General features: G+C 36.9%; 1 protein-coding gene across 3 annotated transcripts in view; it reads left to right on the top strand.

The window, feature by feature from the left end:
• Positions 1 to 516: 516 nt before the first annotated feature.
• LOC306862012 (collagen and calcium-binding EGF domain-containing protein 1-like) overlaps positions 517 to 23,833 on the top strand; it is a 60,895-nt gene continuing 37,578 nt past the window's right edge. For all 3 annotated transcript variants that reach the window (XM_079404588.1, XM_079404587.1, XM_079404589.1), the window contains exons 1-2: positions 517 to 764; positions 900 to 980. In XM_079404588.1, the coding sequence (XP_079260714.1) occupies positions 658 to 764; positions 900 to 980 (188 nt within the window). In that variant the 5' untranslated portion in view covers positions 517 to 657. The remainder of the gene's footprint in view (positions 765 to 899; positions 981 to 23,833) is intronic.

Below are 23,833 nucleotides of genomic sequence, written 5' to 3'. Positions count from 1 at the left end.
GTTACTTGCTGTTTCTTAGTATTTTTTGCCCAGTTTCTGATTGAAAATTATTTCTACACCATTTTTTCAGCACACGTATTATCATACATTTATATATGGCTTTAGCTGTGTCCTTAAATAGTTAAATATATAATAACAACAAACAAAAATGAATAAATATGGTATAAAAGTTTTTTACGTAGCCTATTAAAATATAATATTTCAGTTTTTCTACATGAAAATTTCACCTTTAATGCAGTGTAGTCATTTTTTTGTGCAATTTCTACACCAGCACGCATATTATCATACATTTATATATTACTTTAGCTGTGTCCTTAAATATATAATAATAACAAACAAATAAATAAATAAATTTGGTATCAATACAAGTTTTATTACATAATATTTAACTCAAACCTCACACATAAGGATTTCGCCACAGGAATATCTTTAATGTTACCTGTTGCAGTTATTAAATATTAAATTCATAACTTGCTTTCCTGAACCTATGGAAGTTGATCAAGTGCGGGAGTAGGAGGGGCCGGTGGGAATCTGCGCGTGGGGCTTCGCAGGAGGTAACCAATCAATACTCTCTCAATTCCTCAAAGTAACGCTGAACTTCAAGACGCTGGCTTTAAACGGACAAATATCTTTCTTCAGCATCGCAGAGTGTCTGAAATGAGCTACACGGGCAGAGGAACTCCTCTCAGATTTGCTGTGGTGGTAATACTGTTCTCAACGGGAACGTCGTGGACTTTCCGAGAGGAGAAGGAGGATGTGGACAGGTAAAGTGTCCGTGCAGTGCGCGCGCTCTCAGCTCGCTGTTTACACGAACTCAGAGGATCGAAAGTTTGTTTCTTCTGCGTGATGCAGATTTGTTTACGTAGAAAGAAACAGCTGACGGCTCCTTTGTCTTACAGAGAAGTGTGTTCAGAGAACAAAATCGCAACGACGAAATACCCGTGCGTAAAATCCACAGGAGAGGTGACTACATGCTACAGGTAAGGGACTGTTTATTTCTCCATCTTAACATTCTTGTGTATGATAATGTTTCTATATTGGCTTTTGTAATACAGTATGTAATGTAATCGTTTTGTATTTGTTGAATTGGACGTCACCACTTCCCATATGGGATAAATAAAGAGTCCTGATTGTCTGTCTATCTATCTGTCTATCAAGATTGTTTATTTTACATTTTTATGCGATGAAATCTGTTTTGCCTGAAGTTGTTCAGAAAATCTTGTTTGCAGGTAGGCTGCCAAGAAATTATGTTTAGTTGTTTTATGATTAAGTTTGAAATGGTACCACTGGCTCCATTTCTGAAGGCAGCCAGTTTTTAATGTACCATGGTATTCTACATCACTAGCAATACACAGACTCCAGCTGTGCTTTATGCATTTCTTATGTGGCAAAGGAGAAAACGTATTAAGTTTATATTTAGAAAATGAGACCCATATTTTTTTCCTTTTAAATTTAAAATGACTCAAATTTGTTCACTCAGTTACTGTTCTCTCTCACACATACACATATATATATATATATATAGAGAGAGTGTTTCCTCGAGAGTGACCTGTACCCTTTCTGTTCCCAAAGTGGCCAGGGTTTCCTTTCATTGGGTTAGTGTTGGTGTCTTGTGTGGGGTATGTAAAATAATCCTGTTTTCATTCCTGTGACCGTTTAGAATTAGTGAAAGAAAGCAAGGAGATATTATTCTTTGAAGGTTAGGGATTATGATGCTGGAACTTTAAGCTGACTCTGGATGGAAAGCAGACCCAGACTCCTCAGCTTTACGGTGGTAACTTGACTTACTCTCAAAACCAACTGACTTTCCAATGTTCAACACAAAAGGTTTTATGAATGTACTTGTATACAAGTTAACAAGGATACGGGTTGCTGAGCTCCAAAAGAAAAAGCACCATAAACTTGGTCCATATAATTTGTCCTCCAAACAAGTCAAGTCAATGGAATACTTTTATTCTTCAACATTTCTCCTTTGGTCCATGGAAGACAATTTTCATTTTAGGAATGAATTATTCCTTATCTAGAATAATAAATCAAGCAATAGAAATTGTATATGAAGAGATTTTATTCTCTCTCTTGCATCAGTCGTCACCGTTTCTCTTTTATGGTGGTGCATTTCATTCCACCTGCATGCTGGAAGTAGCAAGTTAAAGCACAAACTACTACAGGATTTTTATTTCAGCAGGCGTTGATGTGCGATGCCTTGAAACGCTTGCCAAAATTGCTGTTAAGCTTGTCCTTGTAAATTCTTGGCGTGTGTGGTGCACCAACATTGGTGACCTGTGGAGTCCCTGAGTCTCTCAAGCGTGCATGGAGAGTACTTGCACACTGGGTCTCATCTGAGCAGGCTTGCTATTACCATTTGCTCATATGCAGATCACTAAAATGACTCAGTCGCAGTTTTGATATGAGCTCATTGTAAATTAACAGGTGCAGTTAAGCCACCACACCTCTTTTCGTTTGTGGCTTGGCGGCTCTTAAACTCATGATGTGAGGAACTGTTTGTTCAATTGATGCTTCTGATCTGATCTGATCTTCCGTGCATCTGGTCTTGTGTTAGAAACATGCCTGCGAGCTAGGGTTTGTCTCTTGAATAGATCATAATGTCAAACAGAGGAGAACGTTCATGCATCGCAGTGTGACATTTTCTTTGGTTGTGATCCATCCTGGAGTTGGATAGTTGCAAAAACTGGGCAAGGATGTAGCGTTAAAACTATTTGTCCATCATTGAGTGTTCATTTTTTGAGTTCTTATGGGCCTTGTCTCAAAAAATATCTATGCATGTGTGTAAAAGTATTTTGGCATTATTTTTTACTAATATGCATGTGGCTAATAGATAACATTTGTATCTGAATAAGGGCTGTCAGTTGATTCAATTTTAAATTAAACTACATTATTGGCTTTTTTTTCATCAAATTAATCTGCATGTTTTATGAAAATAGTCCACCGTTTTTCACATTTTTATTCATTTGTTTTTGTAATTAAATTTTTAATTCTAACATTTATTTGTATGATTACTAACACAAAATTCTTTTAAACACCATTTATATCAATAATCACACAAAATGAATAAATTGAGAGCTCTGATCTGAATGCTTTCATGTTGCTAAAATGTGAGCCAAAGAGTAATTAATGGTAAGTTTTATTGGGAGGAAACCATTTTACAAAAGAAAGCAGTGTATTCTGAAAGTCTGCTGTGCAGTTGTTGATATTGTGCCATAGAATTTATAGGTCTTAGTTTTAAATGAACTGCAGTATACAAAGTGAGTTAGTACTGTAGTCTTGGATTAATAGACATATTTTTTCTCAGGACTGGGATCAGGGACAACATTGTGAAGCCAGATAAAAATGAATCAGAACAGGCCCTTCCAGAACATACTGAAGGTGTTTCTGGAGAACTTGGTTCTTGGTTGTTCTTCCAAGTATTTCTGGTGGTTTCAGGCCTGTTCTACACTCTTGAAGCATTCTAGGCCAAAAGGCAAAGGGAACCAAATAGACAAAGGCCATATCATATAAACCTCTCGTTTTTTTCCTCTTACTAACTGCTCTAGGGCTGAAAACCAGCCATGAACTTAAACATAAAGTTCACCTGACCACAAGCACTTGTTCGTCGCCAGAAGAAAGCTTTTTAATTATCGGCTGAACCTTTATACAAACTGGGAAGCCTCTAGAGGCCAGTCGCATGTCTTTCTCGACCCTCTAGTTCATCTTTAATGTCCACTGGTGTCGAGGGAGTTTATTTCCAGAAGTGTCCATTAAAAGAAACAAGATCATATTGGGTTTTTCAAACCAGACGTGTCTAAAAGCTCTCTTGAGCAAATGCAGATGTGTCTGGCATATGCACGGTAAGCTAAAACCTGTAGCATGGCTTCACAAGGGTACTGGTTGCCTACCACTGAAGAGCTCCATGTCTGATTGTTGAAGTACTTTGAGATCTGGGACTGAAAGCAGAAGTACAAAGGTTTTCCAAAATACTTTATCTCTGGTTCCATTGTTTGGACAAACAGGTTACAGTAGCCCCATCCCATACTCTTTGGTTTAACCAGGAGGTGAACTACAGGAATCCATAATTGCACTACAACATTGTTATTCACAAATGTGATGTCTAGTACTTTTTTTTGGGGGGGGGGGGGGGGGGGGGGGGTTGTTTATGACCATGAGGCAAGGAAATTTATTTTTTCTTTTTTTGTCAGAGGACTGTGTTGAGGATAAGACAACTGAAGTTGAAGAATCTGTCAGTGTCCTGTTTCTTTTGTATTTGTAACAGACTTATTGTTTGTTCTCTAGAATGCACATGGGAATGTTTGAGTTATTTTTATTCTGTTCTTAAGTTTTGTGAGTCCACAGGCATGTAGACAAGCTGCTAAGATATAATCTCAGAATTGTGAAATGAACTCGCAATTCTGAGAAGAAAACTCTGAATTTGCAAGATGTTAACTCACAATTGCGAGAACAACAATGTAAAAATTATTAGATGAAGAAGTCACAATTTTTTTTTTAATCCATGGTTAGGGAAAAACAGATTTGTAAAATATAAACTCAGAATTATGAGGGAAAAAGAGTCAGAATGGCAATATAGCTTATAGCTTGCAATTGCGCGATATAAACTCCTAATTCTCAGAAAGGCAGAACTGTGAGATATACACTTTTTAAAAAATTATATTTTTATTCATGGTTTTATTCAACAAGTTTCTATAATGGTCAGAGCACAGTGGTGAGGAGAAAAATGTAGCACAGATTAAAAAAAATTGGTTGACATGTTTCATACTAATTGTCTTAAACACATCATTTGTTAGAAAAAATCATGTGATCTCATATAAGGTTGTTTGCAATTGTTTTTGTGTTTTGGATTTTTGAAGTCCATCACTTTTAATTGATTTAGACTTTGCCAGTGTTCATATTTCGTCAGGAACAGTTTATCTAAACTATTTTTATGAGCATGAACTCTGTCTTCTAGATTAACACTAATGAAATATGGAACAAATCTCATTTAACGGCAACACATGTGCAGCTTGAAGACGTAAAAGACCTCTGCTACTTAATTGCAAAAATATTTAAGCGTGATTTATTTCCAACAAACATTTTATGAAGGATTTGTAAGGAAGTAATTCATCACAAGGAAGTAATTGATGTGAATCACTCTCAGAGCATCTGTCTTTTGGGATTCCTGTGCATTTAATTTCTTGACTTAGACAGAAATATTACGCAATTTTAAAGTGACTAATGCTCTTCTTGGTTAAGTTAACCAGATGGTTCATATCAGTGAAAGTCTTCATCAATCTGCTCATCAGGCCGAACACGCTGTCAAACAAACTGTTTTGACCACCAGCTCGTGAAATTCTCAGGGAATCGGATATTGGCGTTGTTGACCCATGAAACGAAAAGGGTGATTTTGCATTGTTCTCTGTTGTGTCTTTATGATGACTGTGGGGATTAATGGCAGCAGATCAAACAGTGGTCAATGTGCCAGTCTTTTGTTTGTGGTATTGTTTATATGAATATCATACGGATTCTTTCTTGTTTGCTCATACAGAGCAGAGCTCTGGTTATAGTCTCTGTTATGGAGTGTTTTGTACCCACAATGATTTCATGCAGGGGTTACGATTCCATCTGAATGTGTATCTTTTTAAAGCACAAGCGAGTCATGAGTTCAGATGCTTAAATCAAATGGACCACTGACCACCAAATCAACACCACTCAAGCTGATTTATAAGCTTTTCAACTGGCCGGTATTTATGACAGGGATTACCCTCATTGTTCTCTCCAAAAACCAAAACGTTAATGAATGTCCACATTTCCAGGCAGCTCAGGAACGCACTAGATTGAGTGACTGATTCTAGTTGGGAAGCAGCCAGAGTTTATTTGGGATCAGTTGAGCCAAGCTAGTGAAAGCATGGAGAAAACTGAATGCATTACCCAACAACCTCTGGAATTTGCACAAGTCCCTGATGGATTCTGTGATAATTGCGATGAAAATAGTGGTGGTGGAAAATGGCGTTTGTTTTCTAGCACTCTCCTTTAATAATTTTCTCTCTTTGCTTTCCACATCTTGTCATGATGCTGTTACTTTCAACGCAGGTCTGGTTGGTGATGCCGTGTTTCTGTGTGTACACAGCTGTAAGCTATGAATTCAGATGTGTTCATGAGCTTTCTTCGAAATATCAGTCTTGAAGAAATTATCCAAGGTGAAAATTGTAACGCTCCATTGACAACTAAACAAATTACGTCAACTTCAGACAGATTTACTCAAGCGATTTTATGAATATAATGAAACCATTATGATATTGATCTATAAAGTAGATCATTAGCTGTGATTTTTATTTGAAAAATCTCCAGTGAATCTCTCATATAAAATGCTATGAATGGCTCTGAAGGTAGCAAGAAGGGAAACTTAATGACTAAAGAAACAACTAGTCAATACTAAAGTATATAAATTATGCAACCATGTTTTTACTACTTTATATAAGCTTGTGAAACTGTTTTGAAATCATATTTCAGACATATGCAGTACCTCATAAATGATCAAAGCAATACCGTGTTATTGTGAAGTGACATTATGGTGTCGCATACAAATGATGGCCATCCCTCTCACTGTCTTATGTTCACAAAGGTTAATTTCCTGACCACAGTTTTACATAGTTTTGCTATTAATCTCCAATTTTCTTGCAGTAATTAAAGCAATGGTGGTCTGTTTTGTCTCACTAGTCAAAACGATACAGACTCATGGTTAGGCCTGTAATGGTTTGCTCATGCAATTAGAAGGTCAAAGGGCAACAACCTGAATAATTGGGGCCTGATGTGGTAAATCCAGTAAACCATGTTGCGGTTTTACCAGTTCCCATTACCTCGTTTGTAAAAACCTCATGTTTAAGTTAGTAATATGAAGTGCAAATTTAATAAATTAAGAATTTTTTGTGTAAAGTTTTACACTACTGTAATACTTATTTAATACTTGAACTACTGTACACAATGTTGGGGTCGGTAATATTTTGAATTGTTTTTATTTTTATTTATTTTTTTTATTCTCACCAGTGCTTTATTAATGTGATCAAAAATACAGTAAAAACAGTAATATTGTGAATTAGTAGTAGTAGTAGTAGTATGATTTAAAATAACAGTTTTCTATTGTAATATATATTTAAAAAATAATGTATTCCTGTGTTGGCAAATCTGAGTTTTCAATAGCCATTAGTCTGCTTAATATTTTTGTCGTAATGGTGATACATTTTATTTTTGATAAGACAGTTCAAACTGAATTTCAAAACACAACAGAATTTATTTTGAAGTAAAAGCCTTTTGTAACATTATAAGTGTATTTACTGTTGCTTTTGATCAACTTAATGCATCCTTACTGAATAAAAACTATTCTTTCAAAAAAAAAAATCAAATGTAAATGTATAACTTTTTTTATACTGTGTGCATTTGCATAATATAAAGTCTACAGTCGCTTGAGTTGTCAAAAAACACAATTTTAGTTTGCAATATAAACCGTACGTGAGTTGCCACTATATTGAAATCCTATGACCATTCAACAAATGTGCTGATATACATCTACTGTGACACAGCTGCAATTTTGGCTAATTCAAATCTAAAATTATTTTAGGGCAGGTTTGAACCATGAATGTCTTGTATTTTAAGCAAAAAACATTTTCACATCATCCATCGTGCGTGCGTGCCATCTGTGATCGTGTGCAGTTGCTGATGCTTGCTAAAGCATGCAATTGCTTTCTTATATGTGCGCTGTTTTATCAGTCTCACTTTCGCTTTCGAAATTGATCACGTTCAGCAAGGAGGGGACAGGATGGAAAGTGGGGGGGGGGGGCACGCGAATGCCCCCCCTTGGCACCGGCCCTGGTTGTTATTGTTTACACTTCAGTTTTGACTTGAACTGACTTGAACCAAAAACCGTTCTAAATATCTTATGTACAGATAAATACAGCACATTTATTTATATAAGAGTAAAATATGATGTATTTCTTCATGTTACGTCTTTGACACAACTAGCACTACCACTTAAAAGACACAAGGGAAAAAATGAAGCATCATTCTTGCAAACACAGAAGTTTTTGGTTAAATTTTCATGTCAGCCATGATGATTTCCATCTTAGTAAGTGTTTTGATCCACCTTTAAGCAATTGCATTGGGTGTAGATTGAGATCTGCCATTTAATGTAGTTTTCTTACTGTTCTCGTGTCAGTCTTTTTGCCACTATATTTGAAATCCCATGACCATTCAACTACTGCTCCCTTTCAGGAATCCAATATCTATGCAGTTTTGAATATGGAGTAAATTGATTATACTTTGAGTATATTTGTGTATATTATATATCCCAAATAATTCTCAATCTCATATATCTTGCAGCATATACTGTATGTCACACACACAGTACATCATCAGTTCATGTCATTGCTTTGTTGCATTGTGAATGGAAAGCATATAGACGAAGTGCAACTGAAGTCATGTGATCTAGAACTAATTGTGTGGTACCTTTGGCTCTGTTTCCAAGGTCAAATTCACTTGAAATACTCTTGTTGTAGGATGTGTTTGCATGTATAACTGGTGAATCTCAACCCTCAGAGACTTTGCCAGTTGGCAGAACCTTCCCTGCTTGAGTTCTGCCAGTCTTTGAGGATAAATAAGTCAATGCCTCAGCTCATTGAAAAAACTCTCAGCTAAAGTGAATGTAAAATGAGTCTCTCTCCATCCTGGCATCAGAGAGACTTGGGGAAACTTGATATTTAAGGCCCATTTTTTCCAGAAGTTGACTGAAAAAAGGAGACCTCTTTTCGGCACAATCTGAGAGCACAGTTGAGCAACAGGGAGTCTGCAGCACTGTTTGGGATATCTTGGCAGGCGTGCGGGGGAGAGGACGTGTTGTTTTTGTTGTGTTGCATTCCTCAGTGATGTATGAATTGCCTTGGATCTCTGGTCTTGCTCTCGTTCACGTTTGCTGATTGCGCATCATTATATCCTGTTATCCATCTTAAAGTTATCACATCTCTGTTTCTCATCATCATTTAAAGTTGGGACGGTGGTGTCATGTCCCTAGCACTTTGACATCTCTGGCTCTTCAGCCGAAGTTTGTATGTTATAATGTGTGGCGATCTCCTGGAATTCTGTAACTTGTTTGTTGAGTTATTGTTGCATGTGTTACCAGTGGCGTACAGCAGCTGTGTTTTCTTCCACACACAGCTGTGCGCTCTACCGGCCTTTTGCTTTTCTGTGGTTCACTGTCCGTTCCAGTGAAATCACAAATCAAAATGCAAACAAATGTGCTGATATACATCTACTGTGGCACAGCTGCAATTTTGGCTAATTAAAATCAAAAATTATTTTAGGGTGGGTTGGAACCTTGAATGTCTTGTATTTTAAGCAAAAAATATTTTCACGTCATCCATCCAATTCAATTTCTTATCCGTGCATTTATCAACTCAGCTACAGAATCAGATATACTGTACATTCTGGTAGAAAATGTTTAGAATAGCATTTCAGTGTGCTATTGAAATTGTTATTTAATGATTTGTCTACATTTTTAATTTAGTCGTTATCAGAGCCGGCGCCAGGGCACCTTCCTCAGGGGGGCATTTTAATTTCTAGGGGAGGGGGGGGGGGCGTGCCCTCTGTGATCGTGTGCAGTTGCTGACGCTTGCTAAAGCATGCAATTGCTTTCTTATGTGCGCTGTTTTATCAGTTTCACTTTCGCTTTCGAAATTGATCACGTTCAGCAAGGAGGGGAGAGGATGGAAAGTGGGGGGGGGGGGGCACGCGAATGCCCCCCCTTGGCACCGGTCCTGGTTGTTATTGTTTACACTTCAGTTTTGACTTGAACTGACTTGAACCAAAAACCGTTCTAAATATCTTATGTACAGATAAATACAGCACATTTATAAGAGTAAAATATGATTTATTTCTTCATGTTACATCATTGACACAACTAGCACTACCACTTAAAAGACACAAGGGAAACAATAAAGCATCATTCTTGCAAACACAGAAGTTTTTGGTTAAATTTTCATGTCAGCCATGATGATTTCCATCTTGGAAAGTGTTTTGATCCATCTTTAAGCAATTGCATTGGGTGTAGATTGATATCTGCCATTTAATGTAGTTTTCTTACTGTTCTCATGTCAGTCTTTTTAAAAACAATGCAGAGCAGATGCAGTTAACCATAACACTGTGTCACCAGAGCAACCTGACGTTTATGTCAGAGGTGTTCAGCTGTCTGTAAATGACGGCCAATCACAAGAGAAGGAAATTGTTAATACAAATCAAGTGTTTTGTTGTATGAAAATCATTGCATAAGCTGAATATTGTGAAACGGTATGTTTTGTGCATGAACTCACTTTCAAGGCTGTAAAGATTTGAAGCACCTTTTATCAGAGCTGTAAATAAAAGTGAAATTTTCCTTATCGTTTCTTTTGGATGATCTTCAGTAATTTCTCTCCACTGTTTGGAGAAACAGAAAAATTATATAGTCTTTTTCTCCCCAGAGCCGTTTTTATTGAGTTAGCCATGTTAACAAAGCATGTTGTTACAGTTATGAAGGATAGGAAGACATAATTTGCTTTTATCTAGAAATATCTACTGGATTTATTGACTAATTATTAAATTAAAAAGTATATTTCTGCATAACACATTCTTTGCTATGTTAGTCAGCTCATTTCGGATGATGTCAAGCAGTAGTTATTTGAGACATAGAGGCATTGATTTATTGTTCTCTGAATTTAATTACTTATGTTTTCCACCCAGAAAGAACCCGAGGCAAAGCCAATGTGAGCAGTTATTCGATTAGTGAGTTTGGATGAATATAGCATTTGACGGGTATCTCTAAACAAACCCAAATTAATAGGTTTAATATTCAATGTATATAGCAGTCTTAAATCTCAACCAGTGGATAGCGCTGGCTTTCTTCCTAGGCACATGATATGTAATGAAGTACACTGGTATAGGAGTATCACAGCAGGATATCTTGTGATATGCCAGAGCACTGGCAAACAAGCGCTATAAATGTCATATATATCTGTTAAGTCTCATATATCATCATGAGCACGCTTGGTAAGAATTCTTCTGCTTCTCAGAGGCAGCCATAAATCAAAGCTGTAGGCAGTCTTTATTTTATTTGCAGTATTATACCATTGCGTGACTTTTTACAATAAACCAGTACTGAGTTAAATATGAAATCATTTCATGCAGTTAATTTCATGTCTTTGTATTTGTGGATTCCTCAGTGTATACTAAAGGGAAAAAATGTCCTATTTATAGGTACTGTGTTTTATGCCACGCTTGAAAGGTTGCGGTATTTATAGATGTATTCATGCAGAAATCTAAGTGAGATGTGCAGTAGTTTCCTGATGTCTTTCTGGTCTAACCAGGCCAAATGAACTTGCATTGTACTGTTATATAATGCATTAAAATTTAGTGCTGCTGTTTATTAGTACAAACACACTTTTTGGATGGCTTTGAATTACTGTTTTGTCTTGAAAGCTCTCTGTGGATTGTCTTTCCTTCCTGATTTTCTTTGTGTTTGAGTGCCAAACTTTAAGAATCTCTCCTCTTTGCGGCATGATGTGAAGGGCAATACACAAGGCCAATGAAGTGAATTACAGTAAAAGGTCATTCTCTTAGATTGTAATACTTTTGTGAAGTGCTCTCTGCAAGATGCATAGATCATTCTCTGAGACTATTCTTGGAGACTTTTGTGTCCCTCGTATTGTGTAAATATGATGCATAGCCGATAGACTTTTAAAAATTAATTATAGGCCTTTTGGAAATGCTATATAGGCCTAAATAGAATTTACTTTTATATAAATAAATAAAATGTAAATAAAACATCCATATGCATGTGATATAAATATTATAAAACTAAATATTTCTTTATTTGAGGAAATGAACTGCAAAGACAAGTTTATCATTTTTTTAAGATTTTATATTTTACATTGATCAGAAGTTATTGATCTTACATGGTCAACCCTGCTAGGGTGGTTTTGTGCTTTGTAGAAATATCTAAAACTGTCAATCATGTTACTGTAGTTAAAGACAGGCACACATTTCAAATGATAAACTATTTTATTTGGACACAAACACAGAACTTGCAAAGTGATCAGAGTAATAATTAGTTCAAATTAGTAAAAACATTATGGATTTTAATATTGTCCTGAACGTGGCCATATATTGCTTTTACTCCTAATTTTTTCTGTTGATGATGAGAGTTATCCTAAATATTCTTCTTTCTTTCTTTCTTCCTTTCTTTTTTTTTTTTTATATAGATCTGGTCTTGGAATATCTCCTTTTTTCATAGCCTTGAGTCTTATTTACATGGCTTATGTTTCCATAACATGCCCATTGTGCTCATTTACTGTTAATTACATGAATGTAGCTGCCATGGTTGTTGCATTTCTTTGCCAGCTTTGTTTTATCAAAATGATAGTAATGACCTTAGTGATCCTTCATAAGTGCTCCAGTTCCCATTGGTTTGCTCTTCTGAGATCAAGTTTCAGCACTACAAAAACTACCAACACAGAAGAGCTTAAAGAAAAACAGACCTTCAACCAAATGGGATTTAACTTGTTTAGGCTTGGAAAATTATCTGTCTTTGCATCTTTGTTTACCCAAACCCACCCCCCACCCCCAGATGATTACATTTAATTAACATTAATAAAGTTTTATATCCTTTTCTTAATGGCAGACATGGCAGATGATGAGCTGGGTATAATTAAAGATGAAGTAATTTGGCACAAAAACAGTACAACTGGGCGTTAGTATTATTTTATTTTGATCCAGACTTACAGTAATACTAGCTGTCCAGACCTGTAAGTTGGGCAATGAAACGTCTTGTAATCCATGTGTTTTAGCGATCAGGTCAAATAGAATGTGACTGAGCATGTTAGTAGCTAAAAATGTTGACATTCTTGCCAAAAAGTGGGGAGTTTGATCCACGTCTCTCTTTGCTGTGGATTAGCCTCAAGGTTTTGGCTTGGCAGAAGTCCACTCATCCTGTCTACGTGTTTACCACAAAATTCCATGCTTCTGTTAATCACATGTGAAGACTTAGATGATTTGTTTCTTACTCATTATTTGCTATTATGAATGGCATGTGTTTCTATAAACTAGTCTCATTTGCACAATGCTGTTATAGGTTTGTTTGTTCATGTTCAGCTCACTTGTAAAAGCGTGACTGAAACATCCTGTTTTACCAAATATTTGTGCACTGCATGGAAAAGCTATACTTCTAACATAGGCATAATACTGATTTAAGTACTTGGCAGCACATTCATTGTGTATTTTGCACAGAGCTTTGTTAGTTAATTGACCATTTACCTGAAAATCACTTTGTCTGAGTTGTAAACCGATCTTTAGCATATAATTGATATTTGTTTCTTTTACTTTTCGAGTTTTATTAGCGAGTGGACAGGAAATGAATGGAAGAAGGCAAGAATTGGTAGGGGCAATGTAATCATAGGGTTTTGTGTATAAACTAAACATTTTATGTATGAACAACAGGGCTCGCAAAATCGCTAGCCCGACATCCCGGGGCTATTGTGTTTTGCAGTCGGGCTACCAAAATGTATCACCGCCCTGCCCAACGGGCTATCTTAAAATACAGGGCTCCCGCAGGTCCTTAAATACTCTTCAGTTTAGTTGTATCAAACTTAAGGCCATAAAGTTTTAAAAATGTTAAATGGTATAAGAAAATGTCTTAATTATAATTTCAAGAGGTCTTACAGTTGGGGACGGAAAGACAAGAATGGCGATACGGCTGTATTAAACTTGAAAAAGGCAATGATGTCATTGAATAAATATGAGCGCTGCACATTTCAAGTCAAAAACACATCACAGATGTCTTTATGGCCACGTACACACTGCAGTTAAATTCGGTTGTCAGGTATTCGCCTTAATCGTGTTCTGTACACACATAATTCACTAAAATACGGGAGTGACAACCGCATTAACTCCTGAAAAATGCTGGTAGTGACAACCGCATTTAGAGAAATTCTACGCAGTGTGTACGGAACTGAACTGAACAACTAGTTGTTAATGATGTATTTGAACGTGCATCAGTGTATTCGTCTGTATATGATATCAAAAGAAAACAGTGAAAGAAGTCTTAACTTAGCACGGAGCTAGCTGCGCTCATGCGCCGTGCGGTAAAGTGACAGTGTTGCCAGATCTTCATAGAAAAATAAACAAACAAGGACAAGCACAAAAAAACACTAAAACGCCCAAATTATCAAATTTTGTGTTTTATAACACACAAAAAATTATAAAGGTATAGGCCTATATTTCATATTATCTCAAATATATATCTCATATCTGTGACAGACCACTTTATTAACTTCATAAAGTGCCTATCTTTATGAGCTAAGACCAAACAACATGCCTGAAAGCACTTCTAAATGTGAGAGCGTGGCAACATTGCAAGGCAGCGCTCTCTAAAGGCTAGTTCACACTACAGGATTTTAAGCTTCACTTGAGCCCGATTTGCAAGTTAACGAGCTCGCAGACAGGTCGGGCTGTAATCGGGGGGAAATCAGCGGGTGATCGGCACTCCGTGATCTTTATGTGTGAACTACACAACGATGCATCAAAGACGCTCGCTGACGCGTCGCCGACACCTCACAGATGCCAAACAAACAAATAGCATGACAAATATCTGGACCGGTGGGCCGACTCGACATCACGTGGTGTCAGGTGTCGTGACGAGCTACTGCCAATGAAAGAGCAAGGCATGGGTTGAGGTCACCGGAAGAAAAACAACAGCAGCAGCTTCACTTAAAGAAAAGTTAGGCTTTTATTTTTGCACAGTGTCTTTCACTCTCTTTCACATGCTTTTGGCTGCTATATTTTTTTATTAACCACTAATAGTTACTGTTGCCATGACCGACAAACACTCACACACTACACACATGTTCTCACGCAGTGAAAAATACATCGCAGAACAAAGAGGAAACTGACAACACACCGACAGAGAAGACAGAGCAGGTTACTTCTGATATGAAACAAGATCTCAGGACTCAGCTTTTAAATTGAGTCATTTTTAAAGAAATTCAAACAATAAATACCGTTTTGTGGCTCTTCAATGTGTCATGACAGATCAGTATTGCCAGTTCAAACACGTGAATCAGTCGTATTTTCATATTTACTTAAAGCACAAAATGAACATGAATAAACATCACACAGCGTTTTATTTCAACCGCGGAACACACCATTTTAAGTCCACCGTAGTTAATCTACTCTCCTGTCTGTTTTGTGGTTAAGGCTAGGAGCTGCGGCTACTGGGCATCCTCATTTACATATTTTCCGAGCTGACAATATAACATGAAACCTATAAAAATGGTTTTAAAAAATACATAGCGCCATAGTTTCATCACTTTAGAGCGTCGCAGTGACCGTCATTTTGCAGTAAAGGACCTGTCATAGTTTAATGAGTGGGAACATGACATGAAGCGATGCGAGGTTAGCTGCACTGAAAACAGATGAGCGCACTATACAGCTCCCATTCGGGGCAAAGTTCACTGGATTTTCTCCACAGAATGATTAGAGCACACGTTTTAACACCACAACGACTTAAAGACAATCAAGTCATGTAGTCTGAACAGCACAGCGATCTGCCGACGTGTAAAGTCGTGTAGTGTGAACTTGGCTTAAAGCAGCCTCCCGAGCATAAACAACACACAGCACGTCTATCAGCGCTAGTTTAGTTAAAATCGATGGACAAAAAGCGTCTTTAGTCAAAAAATGGCACATAACAAATGGTTAAACTTTTATTCACTCCCGCAAGACGACAGAATTTTGCTGTGGTTACAAATGCGGGAGTGACTTCTGTTCCGTACACGCATATAATGATAATTTATGGGACTCAGGGTTGTCACTCCTGAAACTTGTGTGTACCTGGCCAATGTGAATGTATCTGAAGGGAACCGACTGTCCTCAGAAACGTGTCGTTGGCATTTTTATTTCATCTTACCTATAATGCCTGATAAAGCAGCATTTATGAGCACGGACGGTGCTGCTCTGTGTATAGTCGCTAACGGAGAAACCGCTATATTAAGCCACTCCTAAAGCGCCACCTCGTGGCAGAGAATGAATTTGCATTTCCAATAAGCCTTGCTGTTTATGGTCAGATCAATGCAAATATCGACCCAGCAGCAAACACATAGTTGTAAATGAGAAATAAGTTAATGTGCCTTCTAAAAATCTAAACAATTAGACAGTAATATGAATTCGTTTTAATTCAATATAATAATTTATATGCTTGATTTATCCCTTTTCATAATGGCCTAAGGCTGAAATGCTGTTGTATAAGATTTGTTTTTGTGAACCTGTATCTGAACTGTAAATCATGCAATTTTATGGCTTACTGTATGTTACCATAGACATTGTTCAACCCCTCTCATACTGTTCATTTTACTTGTGCAGCTCATAAATTGCCTTAAATTTTATTTTTACAAATTCTGCAGATACCTTGTAAATAGTGAAATAAAATTCCTTCCTTCAAATTTGTTGATATTTGTGTATTGAAAATATTTTTGATTGACAGTTAGATTCCTATTTGATTTTCTATATTTAAATTTTATTTTATTTTATTTATTTATTTATTTATTTTTTTATTATTTGGGCTGGTTAAATTAATTACCGGGCTACCAAAATCTGAAGGTTACCTGCCTGAAGGGCTACAAGGGATTTTGAAATTTTGCGAGCCCTGAACAACTTTAACTTTTTACTGTGGGTTCATAGAATTTTGAATTCATGGAATAATTACATTGACTTTATTGTATTTAATAAATGACATAAATGTGATGGGATTGAATGCAATTAATTGAAACATTTACCTCAGATATAACTCTACTATTTAAATAGTAAAATGTAACTATACAAATATGTATAATATAAAGTATTTATAATGATTGTTCTGAAAAAAAAAACCTTCTAAAGCTGTGCAAGTTTTTTTGTTGTTGTTTTTTTAGAGAAGTCTTTTGTTTTCACCAAGGGGGCTTTTACTTGATCAAAAATGCAGTAAAACAGTAATACTGTGAAATATTATTACAGTTTAAATAACACTCAGCAGCCTTTTAGTCTTTAGTATCTAATGATGCTTTAGAAATCATTCTAATATATAATTTGGTGCTAAAAAATCATGTATTATTATCAGTGTTGAGAACAGTTCTGTCATGACAACTCTCAGAGAGTTTAGCATGGTAATACTGCATATACATGGCAATGTTAATGTGTTTGGTCTTGGCAGAATAGTTTGATCGTACGCTCCTGGGACCAGCCAAGACTGATCACACCGGTGTGATCGTACGTGCGAAAGGATGAATGTTTATGTAAAAAGGTTCAAAAGGACAGCATTTATGTAAAATTATTCATTTTCCCATTTTACCTTGTCAGGCCAATATCGTAACAGACCCTCATGTGAGGATGAGTCTAGTCATCACTAAAAATAGCTGGCGCTCTAACTGTTTCATTCCCTGCTGTGCTGACAAACTCTTGGTTCTTTCTAACTGCATGAATAATAGTGCCGTCACTGTAGCGCTGTCTTTGCCACACACTTATCCTTTTTAAGCGTAATTTTGACAATATTCATTTGCCCCTGCCCAGGTTTCAGGGGGGTTTGTGTTGAATAGGTGCCAATAGTTTGAATGCAGACTACGGAGTATTTGGCTTCCTAAAGAGAAACAGATGTTGGCTTTGGCCAGAATTAAAACAGGATGGTCGAGACACAGGTTGATGATGTATAGGGCTTTGTACTGTGTCAACATATATGTGTGTGTGTGCGCGCACCTTTATCCTGTTAAGTGTGTTCTAATGGACTACTACCATGGGCCTAATGATTATTTAAGAGGAATATGAGAGTGAGACTACATTTTGCATCAACTTGACCCCTGTGTGTACACCCTGGGCAGGGTGTAAAAATGTGGTTTCCAGATTTGAATCCAAAGCATTACGTTTAAAACTCGAGTTGTACAAATTCTTTGAATTATGATGCTGGATATATTCTTAAAATTCTGGGGGGAAAAAGTTTTATTAAAAAAATTATAAATAAAGCATGCATTAGCAAATAAGTGCTTTTGGATTATTATTATTATTATTATTATTATTATTGAAAAAAAAATCATTAAAATTGCTAGGTAGTTTCACAAATAATTACAAACAAACTGCTAGTAACACATTCAATTAATTTTTAATTAATTAATTCCATTAAATTTTGAAGTAGACCGACTGAAATATTAATGAATAATTGTTTAATTTACAACTTCAAAAAATCATTTCAGTAGTAGTTTTATTTTGCAGCTTTTAAAACTCAAGATTGCTTTAAAGAAAACATCTTCATTCTGAATGAATGAATTTGGTTCATTTTGGTGCTGAGAGATTTTCATACATCATACAGGATCTGTTGGATTTGAAGACTTTTTTTCCCACCAATGCTATAAATTCCCAGCATGGCTAAATTGTGCTTATTGTAATTCTCTATTTTTATGGAAAGACATTAAATGTGTTAAACTGCATGACTGATGTGTAGTGGATACTGAAGTCAAGCACGGATTGTCAAGAAACTGTTTATGTGGGTTTGCATAGGAAATTGTTTGTGGTTCCGCAAAACCAGTCTGTTTTTTTCCCCTCCTTTAGGTGGTTAACCATTTGCCTGTTTTGGGATATTCAACGCATATTTTACTGCAAAGCATTTCGTTTCTGTTTTGCTGTCTTGCTTTATACACAATTTGTGGTCATTTTAACTCTTAATTTATTCTCCCATTAGGGGAAAAGACTATTTATAAGACCTCTAGAATTTTAACTAGCGAAAGGAAATGTTCTGCACTGTTTAAGTGCTACAGTACCAATCATTTTCTAATGCTAACCGCTGGATTTTCAAGAATTTGGATGCCAGTCCTCTTTTTTTAGCGCATTTTGACATTATCACCATTATAATATATGCTTCTGAATTTTAATATTTTGTCAGTCAGATGGACTTTCCAGGTCATACATAAGTCACTTAGACACATGCAAATTGTACACGCTCTGTTTTCTTGCTAAATCGCAGGAAAAAACTTGGTCATCTGATACCCAATAAGCCATTGACTCTCCAACAAATTGGATGTGAAAGAAAAAACCTCTTTGTCTGAGAATACTTTAACTGCAGCTATCGTTAAAATTGACTCGTTGACATATAATATATTTTCGGCTTAACTGAATCATTTGTTTCCAAGCATTGTCCTGATTTTGTGTTTTTATAAACCTCTTTTCAAAGGTCAGTGCCTCCAGGATCGATTTTTCAGAAACAATGGATGTTCATTCATTCATCCCATCATTCTTTCGTGTCCTTCGGCAGTAAACGTGTCACTGTTTAAGAAGCGGCTCAAGTGATCAGTCCATGCACTTGACATTTTCCTGGAAAAAACTGTCTGTTGAGGGTTCCAGTAGTCGAAGCCTTTTCTTCAACGTTGATCTGGCCCAAGGCCAGCGGTGTAGTATGGGTCGAGTTAAGAGAGTATAATGCGAAGAAAGGACGTCCGTAAACGTGGATTCTGTATAACAACTTATGGACGGGCATGTTCTCTGTAATTTCCGGGGTTGTCAGGGTGAGAGACATCACACCAGTTAAATTCAGTGCCAGTCCTCCTTAACACGCTTCTAAAGATACCTTGACTTCATCTGCCTGCTGTATATTGAAGCCAGATGTTGCAGATTTCTTGGTTGTTTAAGGGTTTGTGTTTTGTGTATCTGAGACGACGCACATCTTTTCTTTGTTTGCATGAATTAACCTTATCGCTTACAGGCTCAAAAGAGATATTTAGATGGTCCAGATAAAGAAACTGGTTACTGAGTGTGGAGAGGGAGAGAGATGGAGATGAGGATAGAGAATGTTCCACATGTGATTACTGGCCAAAAGGAGACAAAACTGCATCTAACCGCAACCACATGGGCTTTGGGGGGTCTTTTCAAGAACCCTCCAACTGTTGTCAGGAAAACAAAGAAGTCTGCAAATTCTAATATTAGTGAGCATGTGCAACAACAAAAACCAAGACGTTCACATGTGCGTCTCAGGTCGGGAATTTAGAATGTGATGGAAAAACAAGACCTCACACGATAATGATATAAATATTCTGCAACAGGTCGCCTCATGTAATTTGGGTTCAAAATGATTATCAAAGCAGTTTTAGTGTTGCTTTTCACTGATATTTTATGTTATCAAGTAAAATGTTGGCCAGTGTGTCTGCACATTTACACTTTGAAACGTGACGACTGATTTCAATTTTCCAAACCACTGACAATGCTTCAGCTGGGAATGTGTTACTAAGCGTGAAGTGAACGTTATTAAATTAGGCAAACCATTCATGCAGGTTTGATATATACATTATTTGTTTAGGATAAGACCAGGCTTGACAGGGAATTTTGGAGAAACTGTCTCACACACACACACACTACCATGGAAAAGGTTGGGGTCAGAGAGATTTTTGAAAAGTTTCTTATGCTCACCAAGGCTGCGTTTATTTGGTCAAAAATACTGTAAAAACGGTAATATTGTGAAATAATACTCCCATTTAACACAACCGTTTTCTATTTTGTATATATTTAAATGTAATTTATTCCTGCGATGCAAAGCTTAATTTTCAGCATCATTACTCCAGTCTTCATTGTCACATGATCCTTCAGAAATCATTCTAATTTGCTGATGTTCAAGAAACATTTGTATTATTATCAATGTTGAAAACAGTTGTTGCTTAATATTTTTGTAGAAATTGTGATGCATTTTTTCAGGATTCTTTAATTAATTAATAGAGTTTTGAGTATTAAGAATTTGAGTGTGTGTGTTTTTGTTTTTTTTTTTGTTTTTTTTTTTTAGTGTGAGTTTGAGTGTTTTTGTTAGGGCGTTCTGAATGGTTGGCAAGGGACTTTGGGAGGTTGTCTTGTCTAGTGCCTCTTTTATTATCTGCCAGGTGAAAATTGTGCATCTCTCCTCACCTCAAAAAGCTTAATGGTTGCTGCGTGAATTAGATTAGGTGTTTTGGAAGGATGGGATAGGACGGAGAAAGCATTTTCACATCAGAAAAATAGACAAGCAACTTAAAACATTTGATTGAACAATGGTAATTCTGTAATTTGAATGCAAAATGCAATTCATAAGTTTGAAGACACTTCAGAGTGCAAATTCCCCCTCTTATATTGCAGATGCTTTTGAGACCGCATAACCAATAAGTCCCTCAAGTGTTCTTGAATTTTATATTGCTTTACACAACTGCTTTTTCCTTGGCTTGTGTTTGACCACTGTAAACCGCACCATGGAGACTAACTGAACTTTGGCTGGTTAACATTGATATGACTAGACAGTTCAGGAGCTTAAAGATTTGATCCAGAATCATTCTTTTACAAAAATGTTGCCCGGTCAGAGCGAGTCACAGACACTGATCCACGCACAGCACGTCTTTAGAGTAATATCCTTTTTCAAGACAAATTGCCTTGTCCTCTGTACCTAGTGCAATTATATAATAAACGCCAAAGTCAATTCAGGCTATTATATTTACAGTATTTTAGAGTCCCAAGGCAGCTGTACTGGCTGAAATTGGGAAGTGAATCAAAGAAGTGAACGTAACAGGAAAAACATTTTACTCCAGTCAAAAAAAAGGCAAGATGAACTATACCTTTTATGAAAAAGTGCAGTTCCTTCTGCAATTCGTGATAAAAGGCACTTTTCTCAGGTCTGCAAAGCATCCTGTGGTTTGACAGAGATATTTTTAGCAGGGGTAGGAAGTTCCTCCAAATATGATGTTTGGAAGAAGAAATACGAAAAAAAGGATGACATAAAATATTGAGAACAAAAAGATATCCAAGCACTTTTCAGAGGTAACTGTTCTTTGTAATTTATGCCTTCCTGTAACTGTATTCCCAGGAGGCAAAGTGTTTTGGAGACATAACACTAGTATTTTCCGACAGCCGTTCTCCTCTCTTGAACTTTCTGGCGAGGCCTTTCATTCTCACTGCTCGCTTGAGTAACCAGCGCACCATGACAGACATTTGGTTCACCCCTGCGCCGATGAACGGTTTATACATAAGTGCGTGTTTTTACAGATAACTTGCCACGGTGTCGCCATAGATTACATAAAGTGAGTTGCATAAAGTGAGCACATCGCCCAAACGTCAGTTTTATTATAACACATGGGGCTTGAGATAGTTTGCGGACCCCAGGTGTTGATATTTGAAGGACTCGGAGAACCGCGGAGGACTGTGATGGATGTCAAACTGCTGTTATTAAAAATGTTGGTGATTCCTAAATATTGCAACATCATATGCTCAGGGGTTTAAAACAGCCTTCAAGAAAATGGCTGTAATGTGAGGTATCATGTTATAAATAAAACTTTGAATGATTGTTGGAATAGTAGCACTTGATCACTGTTTCATATTTTGCATAGACTAGATGTTGCACAACTTCCAAATAATTCCCCATGCTGATCCCATGTGTTTGCTTCCAGTTCTTGGCTGGTCTATGGCAGAGACTACGAAGCAGTTTCTGATCACATATCGTAACGTAAACACTGGATAGACAAAACCAACAAGGCATTTTTGTTTTAAACGGTGGAGTAGACAGATCCAGTCAACACATGCTTCCACAGAATGACATTAGGCTGTCCGTAAGTGATTTCTGTTCTAAAGTTGGCAAGCTCCAGATCTAGATTCCACTCTCGAGTTGTTTATTACAAACAGGAGTGACGTGAAAACAATAGAGGGAGAGTGAGGGCAGAGCGACAGAGTAGGAAGATTTGCCAAATCAGCAACTCAACAGAGATTATATTTCTCGAATATCTCAGGTTTCTTGAAACTTTTCCAGCTTGCTCAGGAATTTTCTTGGACTTGAGTTTCTTAAAAGCATTGATTTCCATCATAGATGTGCTCGATATACCAGTTGAAACTGTGAATCCATACAAATTTGTGAACTGGTGTATATATATTTACTTCACGGTTGTGCAAAACAGCACTGCATTGTTGGGAAATCTAATCATTGTACAAATACCATAATACCATGAAGTAGAAAATGGGAAAATGAGAGGGCTTGGAAATGTGCACCTCCACGGTGTGGAAATTTGTGTATATATTATATTATATTGATTTATTGTATTATATAGTCCACTGAAATGTGGACTTTAATTGTCAAATGCCCTGCCATATGAATTACTTTACTATGCTGATTCAAGTCATTCATATGTAAAGGAAAAAAGTCTCTGACTATAACTTGATTACATGGTGACAATGCCAGCTTAGGGTTTCCAGACAAACTAAATGCCCATTACAACATCAATCTGAATTCATATCAGTTTCTCATCAGCTCAGCATGTCTGAAATGTTGACAGGCAGATCTTTGCATCGGCAGGCTGGTTCTGTCAGGCCCCATTCCAAGCAGCTACACCTAAACAAGCACCAGCACTTCTGTGATTTAATGTGAACGTTAAAGCACAGGGTGAAAAATCAGTCCAGTGGGTTACCAGAGGCACACCGACTCATAAAAGACCTGTGGGTGGTGTTACAGTGTGCACAGAGAGAGAAGCCACATCTGGGGCCAGTGTGGAGGAATGTAGAGTTTTTGTCTGTGTGGGTTTCAGGCTCTTGATCTGTGCCACATTATCAAGATTCTTCTAAGCATTAAAGCAGAGAAGGTGAAGTGGCCCTCTGCGTCAGAGCACCATCAAAACAATTAGACCCCCCCGAACACGCATACACATACTTGGCAAAAAAGCACCAAGATCAAATCAGTTTTAGAGGCCCAACTGGTGCGAAGGGCGTTTACTGACATGTAATATAAGATACAATGAGATCTCGGCTCTAATAAGACCCTTACATGTGT

Source organism: Barbus barbus, assembly GCF_936440315.1.
Source record: "Barbus barbus genome assembly, chromosome: 43".
Classification (NCBI taxonomy): domain Eukaryota; kingdom Metazoa; phylum Chordata; class Actinopteri; order Cypriniformes; family Cyprinidae; genus Barbus; species Barbus barbus.
This window is presented reverse-complemented; position numbering and strand designations above follow the sequence as displayed.